Here is a 13,733-nt window from a genome sequence, read left to right as displayed (position 1 = left end):
TCCATTTGTTTCATTACCTCCGTTAATTGTCTTATCTCTCTGCTAGGTTTCTGTCTGATTGACCTGTCCATTGGTGAGAGAGGAGTGTTGAAGTCTCCTACTATTAGTGTGTGCGGTTTGATGGCTGCCTTGAATTTTAGCAATGTTTCTTTTATGTACGTGGGTGCTTTTATATTAGGGGCATAGATGTTCAGGATTGAGACTTCATCCTGATGAACTGTTCCTGTTATGAATATAAAATGCCCCTCTCTATCTCTTCTGATTGATTTAAGTTTGAAGTCAACTTTGTTAGAGATTAGTATGGCCACACCTGCTTGTTTCTTAGGTCCATTTGCTTGATAGGCCTTTTCCCAACCCTTTACTCTGAGTAGGTGCCTGTCTTTGTGGTTGAGGTGTGTTTCTTGTAAACAGCAGAATGTTGGATCCTGTTTTCTTATCCAATCTCTTGGCCTGTGCCTTTTTATAGGTGAGTTGAGACCATTGATATTAAGTGATATTAATGACCAGTGGTTGTTAACTTCGGTCATTTTTTTTTAGTCGTAGAGTTTGTGTGTTTCCCTTCTTTGAGTTGCACTGGTGAAGGGTCTCTAGATGCCTGAGTTATTGTGGTCATTATTGGACCCCTTGGTTAGTGATTTTCCTTCTATTACTTTCTGTAAGGCTGGATTTGTGGCTGCATATTGTTTGAATTTGTTTTTATCCTGGAAAATTTTATTTTCTCCATTTATAGTGAACGAAAGCTTGGCTGGGTATAGTAATCAGGGCTTGCATCCATGGTCTCTCAGTTTCTGCAGTACATCTATCCAGGACCTTCTCGCTTTCATGGTTTCCATGGAAAAGTCAGGTGTAAGTCTGATAGGTTTACCTTTGTAAGTAATTTGGCCTTTTTCCTTTGCCGCTCTTAATATTTTTTCCTTATTCTGAATGCTTTGTGTTTTGATAATTATATGGCGAGGGGATGTTTTTTTTTTTGATCCAGCCTATTCGGTGTTCTGTATGCTTCTTGCACCTTCATAGGTATATCTTTCTTTAGGTTGGGAAAGTTTTCTTCTATAATTTTATTAAATATATTTTCTGGACCATTGAGCTGCACTTCTTCTCCTTCTTCTACTCCTATTATTCTTAGGTTTGGTCTTTTTATTGTGTCCCATATTTCCTGAATGTTTTGTGATGAGAGTTTGTTGGACTTGCTGTTTTCTTTGATCATAGTGTTTATTTTCTCTATGGTATCTTCAGAATCTGAGAGTCTTTCTTCTATCTCTTGTATTCTGCTGGTTATGCTTGTTTCTGTAGTCTCTATTCGTTTACCTAGATTTTCCATGTCCAGCCGGCCCTCTGTTTGTGTTTTCTTCTTTGCCTCTATTTCAGTTTTCAAGTCTTGAACTGTTTCCATTATCTGTTTGATTGTTTTTCCTTGGTTTTCTAGGGTATCATTCACTGATTTATTCAATTCTTCAAACTTTCTGTTATATTTCTCATCCATTTCTATAAGGGCGTTTTTTACATGCTGTTTAAGGGCGTCAATCACTTTCATGAAGTCAATCTTTTCTCCTTCTTGATTAAGGTGTTCATGTCCTTCCGTTGTGAAGTTGCTGGTTTCTGGTGGCTTCATGTTGCTTTTCAGTTTGTTGGGCGAATTCTTGCCTTGGCGTCTGCCCATCTCTTCTTCCAAATACTCCCTTATGGATCTTCTTTTACCAGATCAGGTCTCCTTGCCTACCCAACGCGGCCTCCCCAATGTTGGCTCTCCTGGCACCAAGGGATCAGGTCTCCGTGCCCAACCCTGGCTCGTCCCAATGCTGATTCTCCCCAATGCTGGTTCTCCTGGGGCAGAGAGATCAGGCCTCCGTGCTGGTTGGGCAGCTCGCAAACAAAGTGCCTACCCTGCTGGGTGCAGGCAGGCCACAGAAACAAAGGAACTGCAGCCCGCCTGGACACAAAAGAGGGCGGGGGGGGGGGGGGCGAAGTGGGGGGGGTTCTGGACGGAAGCTGGGTGTGCCAGGAAGAAAGAGGCAGTAACCAGGGAATAGAGGTCCTGCAGAGAGCCCAAGAAAGACAGGAGGCCAAGGGACCCCCGAGATCCCGGTCCCTGGCTGGCGCCGCGGGCCAGATACTCACCCCAATGCTGGTTCTCCTAGGGCCGAGAGATCAGGCCTCCGTGCTGGTTGGGCAGCTCGCAAACAAAGCGCCTACCCTGCTGGATGCAGGCTGGCCACAGAAACAAAGGAAGTGCAGCCCGCCTGGACGCCCCGAGGACTGGGACCCAGCTCCCAATGCCACCCGCCAAAAGAGAGCGGGGGGGGGGGGGGGGGGGGGGGGGGGGGGGGTGGCCCAAGTGGGGAGGGCTCTGGACGGAAGCTGGGTGGGCCAGGAAGAAAGAGGCAGTAACTAGGGAATAGAGGTCCTGCGGAGAGCCCAAGAAAGACAGGAGGCCATGGGACCCCCGAGATCCCCGTCCCTGGCTGGCGCCGCGGGCCAGAAACTCACCCCAACGCTGGTTCTCCTGGGGCCGAGAGATCAGGCCTCCGTGCTGGTTGGGCAGCTCGCAAACAAAGCGCCTACCCTCCTTGGTGCAGGCAGGCCACAGAAACAAAGAAAGTGCAGCCCGCCCGGGCGCCCCGAGGACTGGGACCCAGCTCCCAATGCCACGCACCAAAAGAGGGCGGGTGGGGGCAAGTGGGGAGGGCTCTGGACGGAAGCTGGGTGGGCCAGGAAGAAAGAGGCAGTAACCAGGGAATAGAGGTCCTGCGGAGAGCCCAAGAAAGACAGGAGGCCAAGGGACCCCCGAGATCCCCGTCCCTGGCTGGCGCCGCGGGCCAGAAACTCACCCCAATGCTGGTTCTCCTGGGGCCAAGAGATCAGGCCTCCGTGCTGGTTGGGCAGCTCGCAAACAAAGGGCCTACCCTCCTTGGTGCAGGCAGGCCACAGAAACAAAGGAACTGCAGCCCGCCCTGGCGCCCCGAGGACTGGGCCAGCATGTCTATTTTTATGTCAATACTGTACGTTAAAAAATAACACCTAAAAAAGTAGATGGTAAGAAATAATCAAACTCAGGTTAAAATCAATAAAAAAGAAACAATAACAAAGATACAAAGAATGATGAAATGAAAAGTTAATGTTTTGAGAACATTAGTAATATTGATAAACCTTTATCAAAATTAACTATAACACAGAGAAAAGAGCTACAAATTAATAAAATTAGAGATAAAAAGGATGACATAGCAATAGACATCAAGGATATCCAGAGTGTCATAAGGAAATTCTTTATTTTTCCCCTGTTTTCTTTTGTTTAAAATAGACTCTTTTTCATATAATATATCGCCGTTATAGTTTCCCTTTCTTCTACACCTACCAGTTTCTTTTTCACCCCAACCCTCTCCAGATCCACTCCCTTTCTGTCTCTCATTAGAAAAAGAATAGGTGAAATATGTTTCCAGGATATAGCAGAAGAATAAATCTTTTTTTCTAATACAGTCTGTTAGTCTGTGTCTTTTTATTAGGTAATTGAGAACATTAAAACTGAAGGTTATCAATGATAAGTTTGGTGATTCCTTATGATTTGTTGATATGGTATTGGTTCCTTCCTTTTTGATTTACTGGTCTAGGGTTATTTATTCTTTGTGCTTTCTCGGATGTGGTTGACCGTTTCAGGTTAAAGTTTTTCTTGAGAGGCTTCTGTAGAGTTGGATTTGTAGACACTTAGTATTTAAAATTTGTTTTTTGCTTGTGGAATGTTTTGTTTTCTGCATCTATTGTGACTGGAAGTTTTTCTAGGTCTAGTAGTCTGGGCTGTTGTCTCTTAGAAGCTTTTGAGTTTTGGTGAAAACATATTGTCTTGTGTGTTAATGATTGTGGCATCTGGGTTTGGAATTATAGATATTGATATTTGTTCTTGTCTTTGTTGGGTGGGTATTCCATTCCTTGATTCTGTTGCTCTCTCTGGATCTTAGGAAAGTGTAGTGGCTATATGTTGCCATGTAGTGAGTGCTTCTGAATCCCTCATATGTGTGGCCAAGGCTCAGAGAATTTCTTGGAAGTGAAAGCAGAAAGAGCATAAGAGATGGATGATGAGGAGGAATCCTATGAACTTGACACTGCTGTTACATTAATGAACTCCAGAGTCTGTTAATACCTGTCCCAAATCTATATAAGATCAAGTCAGTCAAAATTCTAGCCTAAATGGGGAAAGTGCTCACAAGTCTCTACCTCCAGCAAGGGAAATATGGGCAGATGATAGCTGATAGGGAAGGGAGAAATATTCTTCTCTGAGACTGTGATCACTGATCATTTGTCCTTGCTCCATTAAGTCACCTCATAGCCTTGAACATATGGACAACATTAAGTGGATCCATTGGTTAATTTAAGAACAAAAAACCATAATGTTGGAAAAATTTGAGTAATTTAAAGCTTGAAAGCTTAAAATGTGGTTGGATACATTATATTGTAGATATATGTGCAAGTTTCAAAGAATAAAAAAGGAAAAATGCCAACAAATGAAGTAATTTTCAAAATATTTCTAAATAGCTAGTGTCTTCTCATAGGGGATTTACAAGTCTATTTCTCCCATTAACAGCTTCTCTACCTGGCCACCATGGGAAAATACAAATATTCCTGTGGGATAATTCTTTAGGCCATGTGATTTCAGTCTCTCAAACAATCTCAGATCTCTGTGGCACTATTTGGTCACTTCCTTCTAGAGTTACAGTTAACATCCATACTAACATGTCTCCAATAGTCCTGCAGAGTGCCTGGGACAGATCACATCTCAATCTGTAATAACATTGTTGTTTTTGTTCCCTTACCACAAAAGGTAGGTAAGGGAAGAATAGTAACAATATCAGAAGATACAGTGTCTCTGTTTTAGGGGTGGAGATTGTATTGATTGTGTGATGAAGATTATTTGTCCAAGTATACACTGCTATTGCTGGGAAATTGGGGTAACTACTTATTTTGTCCTTAGAGTTAATACACCAATGTGATGATCATCTTCCATGAACACTGGTCTTATTAATTCCTCTCTCAACAGTCTAAGTTCACTATCTTGAGTTAATTTGTTAACAGTGCATAGTCATCTTAAAGCCTAAGCCCAAACAACGTTATAAAACTGTCTTTAATTTTGTTTTCCAGTGTTCCAAACAGTTCTATGCTTACTTTAACGTATGCTCTCATCCTTGTCCCAGAGTGTCTTGAACTCGACTGTCATTTCTGATACTTATCTTCCTCTCAAAAGGACTTATCAAGTTTTATCTTTAAATATTTTCATTTATCAAATTGTTATTCAATACTAGCTTTTCAAAATTCAGTTCTCTGATCAGCCAACTGCAAGTGTCTCCTTGTGCTTTGATTAGGCTTTTCAGAGTCTATGGTGCTTCTGGAACAGTGGCCATGCCATCTCTATTTACACAAATGTCAGTAGAAGCTGTTTTTAAAGCACCAAGTAAACAGTACATCCCCAGCGAATACATTCTAATAACAAAATAATTTAATAAAATTTTTCATTGGATTAAGAATCAAAAGAGTTAAGTTTACATTTGCCTTGACTTGCCTTATGCACTCACTATTAATTATTAGATTGTGTATGTGTTTCCATCATGTGTGGCTATGTTCTATATGTGGCTATGTCCAAAAAGTACTAAATGATGAATAGACATGATAAATGAATGTTGTATGTTTTTCAAAAAATTCCACCAATACTTTACCATGCTTAGAGAGCAAGTAGAGAGTAATTTAAAAGTCTGGGGAGATTTCAAAATCCATGCCACTCATTGCTCTACTGTAACAAAACATTCCCTACATTTTTCTCTTGTTAGAGGTATTCAAGAAGAGAGGTAGAAATTTATGAGGGTTGTCTGAATCATCAAAATTTTGCATCTTCTAAGTGCATATGTATGTTATACTATTATAGGGTCTTCTGTTCACTACACATTGGCTTCTTTTTATTTATTTATTTATTTATTAAAGATTTCTGTCTCTTCCCTGCCACCGCCTCCCATTTCCCTCCTCCTCTCCCAATCAAGTCCCCCTCCCTCGTCAGCCCAAAGAGCAATCAGGGTTCCCTGCCTTATGGGAAGTCCAATGGACCACCCACCTCCATCCAGGTCTAGTAAGGTGAGCATCCAAACTGCCTAGGTTCCCCCAAAGCCAGTACGTTGACTATATTTACCTCTTGTACTATCCTTTATTAGGCTCTCCCTACACTCCTTGTCATATTCTTCTTCTACACCCTTAATTATTCCTTCTTTTAGTTCCAGGTTTAGCTCTCTATATGTATAAAATAGAAACTGTGCAATATTTGTCCTTCTGTGTCTCGGTTATTTTACTCCCAATCAGAAGCAGTTTCATCAATTTTCCTGAAAACAGTATAATACTTTTCTCTTAGTAAAAGCCAATTGTGTACACTTAACACATTCCATTTATTTATTAATTTATTAAGGGGCACTTATGTCAGTTTCATACCTCGGTATGTGTAATGACACAATATTCACAAGCATTCAAATCTCTCTGGAGCACGGTGAGATTTTCCTCTGTGAGTATATAACAAGAATATATATAGAAATACTTATTTTAACTTGTGAAGAGCTTGCATACTTATTTGCATAGTGTCTGGACCATTTTTTGTTAGCACAATAGTGACTAAGGGTTCCTTTCCCCATGCATTTTATCATTGTACTTGTAGTTTTCCCCCATGACAGTTGTTTTGATTGTGGTGAGATGAAATTTCAGTGTAGTTTTTGATTTGTATATTCATGATGACTATGGACGTTGAATATTTTTAGAAGATTAATAATGTGGAGGTAGAAAAGACATTCCAATAACAAATATTCCTTCAATATTTTTAACCACTGTGATTTTTTTTCTTTTTTTTCCTTTTTTTTATTGATAAAAGAAGGATAAAGAAAAGAAAAAAAAAACAAATTTCCACCTCCTCCCACCAGCCTCCCATTTCCCTCCCCCTCCTCCCACTCTTCTCCCCCTCCTCCCACTCTTCTCCCCCTCCTCCCACCCCTCTCCCCTTCCCCCCACTCCTCTCCCCCTCCCTTTCCAGTCCAAAGAGCTGTCAGGGTTCCCTGCCCTGTGGTAAGTCCTAGGTCCTCCCCCCTCCATCCATATCTAGGAAGGTGAACATCCAGACTGGCTAGGCTCCCACCAAGCCAGCACATTGCGTAGGATCAAAACCGCGTGCCAATGTCCTTGGCGTCTCATCAGCCCTCATTGTTCGCCATGTTCCGAGAGTCCAGTTTTATCCCATGCTTTTTCTGGTAACAGTCCAGCTGGCCTTGGTGAGCTCCCAGTAGATCAGCTCCACTGTCTCAGTGGGTGGGTGCACTCCTCGTGGTCCCGACTTCTTTGCTCATGTTCTCACTCTTTCTGCTCCTCATTGGGACCTTGGGAGCTCAGTCCAGTGCTCCAGTGTGGGTCTCTGTCTCTATCTCCATCCATTGCCAGATGCGAGTTCTAGGATGATATGCAATATATTCGTCAGTATTGCTCTAGGGTATGGTCATTTCAGGTTCCCTATCCTCAGCTGCCCAGGGAACTAACTGGGGACCTCAGCTTGGGCACCTGGGAGCCCCTCTAGAGTCAATTCTCCTGCCCACCCTAAAGTGGGTCCCTTAACTAAGAATTGTGGTTCCATGCTCCCCTATCCAACCTTCCTTTATCCCGATCCTCCTGTTTCCCCAAGTTCCCCCTCCTTCCCTTCTACCTTTTCTCTCCCCATCTCCCCTAACCCTCATCCCACCCCACCCCCAAGATCCCACTTTTCTCCCCGGCAATTTTGTCTACTTCCCTTATCCAAGAGGATAACTATATGTTTTTCCTTGGGTTCACCTTCTTACTTAGCTTCTTTAGATTCGCCTATTGTAGACTCCGTGAACCCTATTTATGGCTAGAAACCAATTATGAGTGAGTACATCCCATGTTCTTCTTTTTGGGTCTGGGATACCTCACTCAGGATAGTGTTTTCTATTTCCATCCATTTGCATGCAAAATTCGAGAAGTCATTGTTTTTTACCGCAGCATAGTACTCTAGTGTGTATATATTCCATACTTTCTTCATCCATTCTTCCATTGAAGGGCATCTAGGTTGTTTCCAGGTTCTGGCTATTACAAATAATACTGCTATGAACATAGTTAAACAAATGCTTTTGACATGTGATAGAACATCTCTTGGGTAAATTCCCAAGAGTGGTATTGCTGGGTCCAGGGGTAGGTTGATCCCGAATTTCCTGAGAAACTGAAACACTGACTTCCATAGTGGTTGCACAAGATTGCATTCCCACCAGCAATGGATGAGGGTACCCCTTCCTCCACAGCCTCTCCAGCAAAGGCTATCCTTGGTGTTTTTGACTTTAGCCAATCTTACAGGTGTAAGATGATATCTCAAAGTTGTTTTGATTTGCATTTCCCTGATCGCTAAGGAGGTTGATCATGACCTTAAGTGTCTTTTGGCCATTTGAACTTCTTCTGTTGAGAATTCTCTGACGTATGGCAGCAACAGACACTTTTATTTTTTATTAGTCATGGTTATTTTTTAAATTAATTGTTAATATCATGCAAACCATTTCAGTGCAAATAACAGAAAAATTAGGTCAATATGTGAATTGGTAATTTTAATACTTTACATTTAAAATTTTGATTTTGGATTTTCATTTTTAGGTAATGTTTTAGAGAATATGCAATTTATAAGTCAAGAATCTAGAGTCCTGGGTTCTGGTTCCTAGTTCTGCTAATAGTGGGAATAAGAGAAGTTTAATTTGTAATTTTGAGTCTCGGAATTTTTCAGCTGAACAATGGTAAAGCCAGAGTTAAATAGTTCTAGGTGTCTACTAGGTGATTTTATTTTCCCATAGAAAGCCTTGCTTTCTTTTTATCAGCAGAAAATTCCCAACCCTTTTATCAGTGCATACACTAACAGAAGAGAGTGTGAAATCTTAAACATTTGTGTATTTCTTAGGTTTTGAGAAAGCATGGCCAGATGCGGCACAGGCTCCAGAATAATCCGTGTAGTGCAATGAGCAGTAGAGGCATGGTATAACCTTTTACACTTGGAAGCAGACAAGAAAATACTCAGTTGACAAATCTGGAGTATATTATGATAAAAGAGACAAACCAGCTTCAGAAAGCAAGGTCCCATGTGATTCCAAATGTACTCAACATATGAAGTTGTCAAATTGGTAGACATAGAAAGTAGAATGGCTATTAGAAACTAGAAAAGGGTCTTAAGGGTCTTGGGAGTCATGCTTAAGAGTTGTTGCATAGATATAACATTTCAAAGTTGTATGATAAAGTTTGGAATATATGTTTTGTAATAATATGTGATATTCAATATCACTAAGCTGTATATTTAAAATGGTCAGTATGGTCTTATTTTTAAAATCACATTAAAAAGACATTACTTAGAAGAATAAGGAGCCTGGTCAACATGACAAAGAATACATTATGCCTTCATTAAAGTCATTGAACTTCATATATTATATAAATTTAATTTATTTAATCTTAAACTATAACTTATGATTTAGCCTATTTTTAAAAATTCAGTTCTAACTTAAGTATCATATACCTCTCACTTCCTGATGGAGATTCAACAACTAATTTTTTTAAGTTAGTATTTCCTGTTATATAGTCTCTTTGTGTAAGTTTTATGTAAAATATAAAAATTCGAATGAAGTGTATGGCATAGTCAGATGTAACTAACACTGTGTCTTTTGTACCTTTGGAGAAAAGTAAGTTTCCCATGCATTCTTTCATATTTGTAAACAAATGGAATTTCTTGCTTGCATAATCCATTTATTAGTATAGATGTTTAAAAAATTTAGCTTTATGTTATTTTCTAATTAATTTTAGGTTATGAAAGGCTTTGTGTTGAATTATGCTGTTATTTATGCAACACCATTGTCATTCTCACTATCATTAGTATCGTCATTATTTATCCCATGTGAAGAATTTTATTAAGTAGTTATAGTTATAATACAAGCACAAATAATTAAATTACTGTAATCCTTAATAATTCTACTTTCTTACTCATTTTCTTAGTTCCCAGGTTCTACAGACCAGTTGATTGGATCAATGGATGGAGGGAACCACACAGTGGTGTCTGAGTTTGTGTTTCTGGGACTCACCCACTCTCGGGAGATTCACCTCCTCCTCCTCGTGCTCGCCTGTGTGCTCTATGTGCTAAGCATGACTGGAAACATCCTCATTGTGTTCTCCGTGACCACTGACCCTCACTTACACTCCCCCATGTACTTCCTCCTGGCAGGTCTCTCCTTCATTGACTTGGCAGCCTGTTCTGTTACTTCTCCCAAGATGGTTTATGATTTGTTTAGAAAGTACAAAGTCATCTCCTTTGGAGGCTGTATGACTCAGATCTTCTTTATTCATGTCATTGGTGGTGTGGAGATGGTGCTGCTTGTGGCTATGGCATTTGACAGATATGTGGCCATATGTAAGCCTCTGCACTACCTGACCATCATGAGCCCACGAGTGTGTGTTTTATGTCTGGCTGCCTCTTGGGTCCTGGGCATTAGTCACTCATTGTTCCAGCTGGCTTTTGTTATTGGCTTACCCTTCTGTGGCCCAAATGTATTTGACAGCTTTTACTGTGACCTACCTCGACTTCTCAAGTTGGCATGTATAGACACCTACAAATTGCAGTTCATGGTCACCGTCAACAGTGGGTTCATCTGTGTTGGCTCTTTCTTGTTGCTTCTCATTTCTTACATATTCATTCTGTTCAGTGTTTGGAAACATTCTTCAGAAGGTTCATCCAAAGCCCTCTCCGCTCTCTCAGCTCACATCACTGTGGTGTTTTTATTCTTTGGTCCCACACTGTTTGTTTATACCTGGCCACATCCTGACTCTCAAATAGATAAATTTCTTGCTCTTTTTGATGCAGTTTTTACTCCTTTTCTAAATCCAGTCATCTATACATTTAGGAATAAAGAGATGAAGGCAGCAATAAAGAGGATTTTCAAAACACTATTAACTTTTAGAAACATCTCATAAATAGTATAATAACATCTTTATTTGAATAATAATGTTTTCTGTATGGAACATTTTGTATTGGCATCCCTGATGTGCATAATTAATGAGTGTTATGTTCTTTAATAATGCTCGTGTACATTTAAAAAAGGAATGTGTTGATTCAGATGTGCACAAATATGTAGTAATTATACTACATTTCCAGCAATAGAGGAGAGGGTGTCTGAACTGACCTTACCCTGTAGTCAGACTGATGATTATATTAAATATCACCATAGAAGCTTTGTCCAACAACAGATAGAAACAGAGGCAATGACCCACATTGGAGCGCTGGACTGAACTCCCAAGATCCAGTTGAAGAGTGGAAGGAGTGAGAGTATGAGAAATTCAAGACCATGAAGGGTTCATCCACTGAGAAAGTTTGCCTGAGTTAATGGTAGCTCACCAACTCCAACTCGAATGGGAGTGAACAAGCATGGGAACAAACAAGTCCCTCTTAAGGGGCTTGACAGTTGGGACCGACTGAGGGGCCACTGACAGTGACACTGGGATTTGTCTCTATTGCATGTACTGGCTTCCTGAGATCCTATTCTCTTTGGATGTAAACCTTGCTCAACCTAGATGTAGTAGGGAGGGCCTTGGATTTTCCATAGGGCAGGAGCATTCAGGGCAGGGGACATTACCCTCTTTAGGATTGGAGGGGTGGAGTAGAAGGGCTTGTGGAGGGAGTGAGAAGGGCGTGGGAGGAGAGGAGGGATTGGGAATTTGAATTGGTACTTTTTTAAGTAATAAAATTTTAAAAAAGAAAAAATTGCTTTTAATAATGATGGATGGTTCTCTTATCTTGTGTTAGAAAATACCCATGTTTCTTCAAAGTTTTTTTAAAAAAAATTCATGTTATAACTTTCACTTTAATATTCCTAGGTAGACACTTCACATTCAACTTCTTCACCCAGTCATATCCTACACATTTCTCTCCAGGGTCTAGTCCAGTGAATCACGGTGACCCTTTCTGTTCTCCTCAACATGGCAGATCTACCTACGGTCTTAAACCAAGTGCCCTGACTGATTCTAGCCACTCTTTCCTTCACTACAATCAACCTCAAGGCTTTGGTCCAGACCCACTCTGCCTGTGTTCCAACCCACAACCTATTAGATGACAAATATATGCCTCCTCCCAGCCATATCTACCCACATACCCAGGTTTGGGCCAGGATGTACATCCTGCACTGTAGCCTGGTACTCTCTACCACCTTAGCCACTTCCACAATCAAGGCCCAGTCCATCCACAATCCTCTATCTTGTCTCAACCTGTATCCTATCAGACACAACTAACCAAAGAATTCCACATGCCTATGTCTCATTGAAAAGTAAAAAAATATGAAAGATCAAGCTAGTATCTCTTCTCAAAGCCTACCAGTTATATAGAAATACTTACCACTGAAAATTACCTACAGGAACTCTAGGACACAGAATTTAATAGAACAATCACAAACTTCAACAAAGCATTCAAGGAATTTAAAGAAAACACAAAGAAAGAGATAATGAAATTAGGGACAAAGAATTTAAGAAGAATAAATGCTCAAGCTATACCCAAGAAAGTGCAAACATAAGCCGGATAGAAATGATGAAGACAATCCAGGACTTGAGAACAGAATTCAATAAGGAGATAGAAACACAGAGGAGAACTCAAACTGAAATGAAGATGGAATTGAAAATTCCAATCATTCCAATAATTCGACTAGAAAACACAAAAACCCCTTCAATTATAATGACTCAGACAGTGGATAGAATATCAGAACTCAAAAATAAAGTAGAAAATTGAAACCAAATAAGAATGGAATATAAGAATTAGAAAAAAAATGAAAAAGAGCATGCAATAAATGTGAGACATCATAAACAGAACAAGTCTTTAAACTATAGGCATAAGTGAGGGCAAAGGATACCAAATCAGTAGGCTAAACAAGATCTTCAACAAGATCATAAAAGAAAACATCTTCTAATAGAGGAAAGACACAGGTATGTATGGACAAGAAATGCACAGGTCACCAAAAAAGACAGGACCTGAAGAGAAAAATCCTCACAACATGTCATAGCTAAAACATCAAATATACAGAATAAAAAAGTTACAAGAGGAAAAAAACACAAGTTACAGACAAAGGAAAACTCTTCAGAATAACAGCTGATTTCTTGATGGAAACTTTGAAATCCAGAAGAGCCTGGAGCAATGCACTCCAAGTCCTAAAAGGCCATGAGGGAGAGTCAACCTAGGCTCTATACCCAGAGAAACTATCCACAGTATATTAAAGAGAAAGAAAATGTTTTAAAGATATAAAAAACACAAAAATTTATATTCTACCACCAAACCAAAGAAAATACAGTAAGAAGTATTATGGGCTAAAGAGAGCAATAAGCATAGGTAAGACACTATGGAAGAAAGCATGAAGATAAAATTACTAAAATACAAGGTACCACAGATATCACAAATACAACACTAAAAATCAACAATATGACTGCAAGTAACATGCAAATTTCAATAATAACATTTGTTATTAATGGCTCAATTCTCCAACCAAAAGACATAAGCTGACAAATATATAAAAAACAAAATCCGGAGGAAGGCAGATCTCTGTGAATTTGGGGTCAGCCTGTTATACAGAGCAAGTTATACAGGACGGCTAGGAAAATGAAAAGGAGCCAAAATCAAAACCAAAATCAAACCAATAGAAAACAACCCCCCCAAAACGCTG

At 40.1% G+C, this 13,733-nt stretch overlaps 1 protein-coding gene across 1 annotated transcript; it reads left to right on the top strand.

The window, feature by feature from the left end:
• Nucleotides 1–10,068: 10,068 nt before the first annotated feature.
• On the top strand, nucleotides 10,069–11,007 carry LOC142844948 (olfactory receptor 4F3/4F16/4F29-like). The gene has a single exon (XM_075963724.1). The coding sequence runs from the start codon at nucleotides 10,069–10,071 to the stop codon at nucleotides 11,005–11,007; it is 939 nt and encodes a 312-aa protein (XP_075819839.1).
• Nucleotides 11,008–13,733: the final 2,726 nt, after the last annotated feature.

Source organism: Microtus pennsylvanicus, chromosome 2, assembly GCF_037038515.1.
Source record: "Microtus pennsylvanicus isolate mMicPen1 chromosome 2, mMicPen1.hap1, whole genome shotgun sequence".
Taxonomy (NCBI): domain Eukaryota; kingdom Metazoa; phylum Chordata; class Mammalia; order Rodentia; family Cricetidae; genus Microtus; species Microtus pennsylvanicus.
The sequence above is the reverse complement of the archived record's forward strand: the minus strand, read 5'-3'. Positions and strand labels throughout refer to the sequence as shown.

What these genes read in the sequence shown, in the direction of transcription:
- LOC142844948 (XM_075963724.1), top strand. Translation starts at nt 10,069, where the DNA reads ATGGATGGAGGGAACCACACAGTGGTGTCTGAGTTTGTGTTTCTGGGA.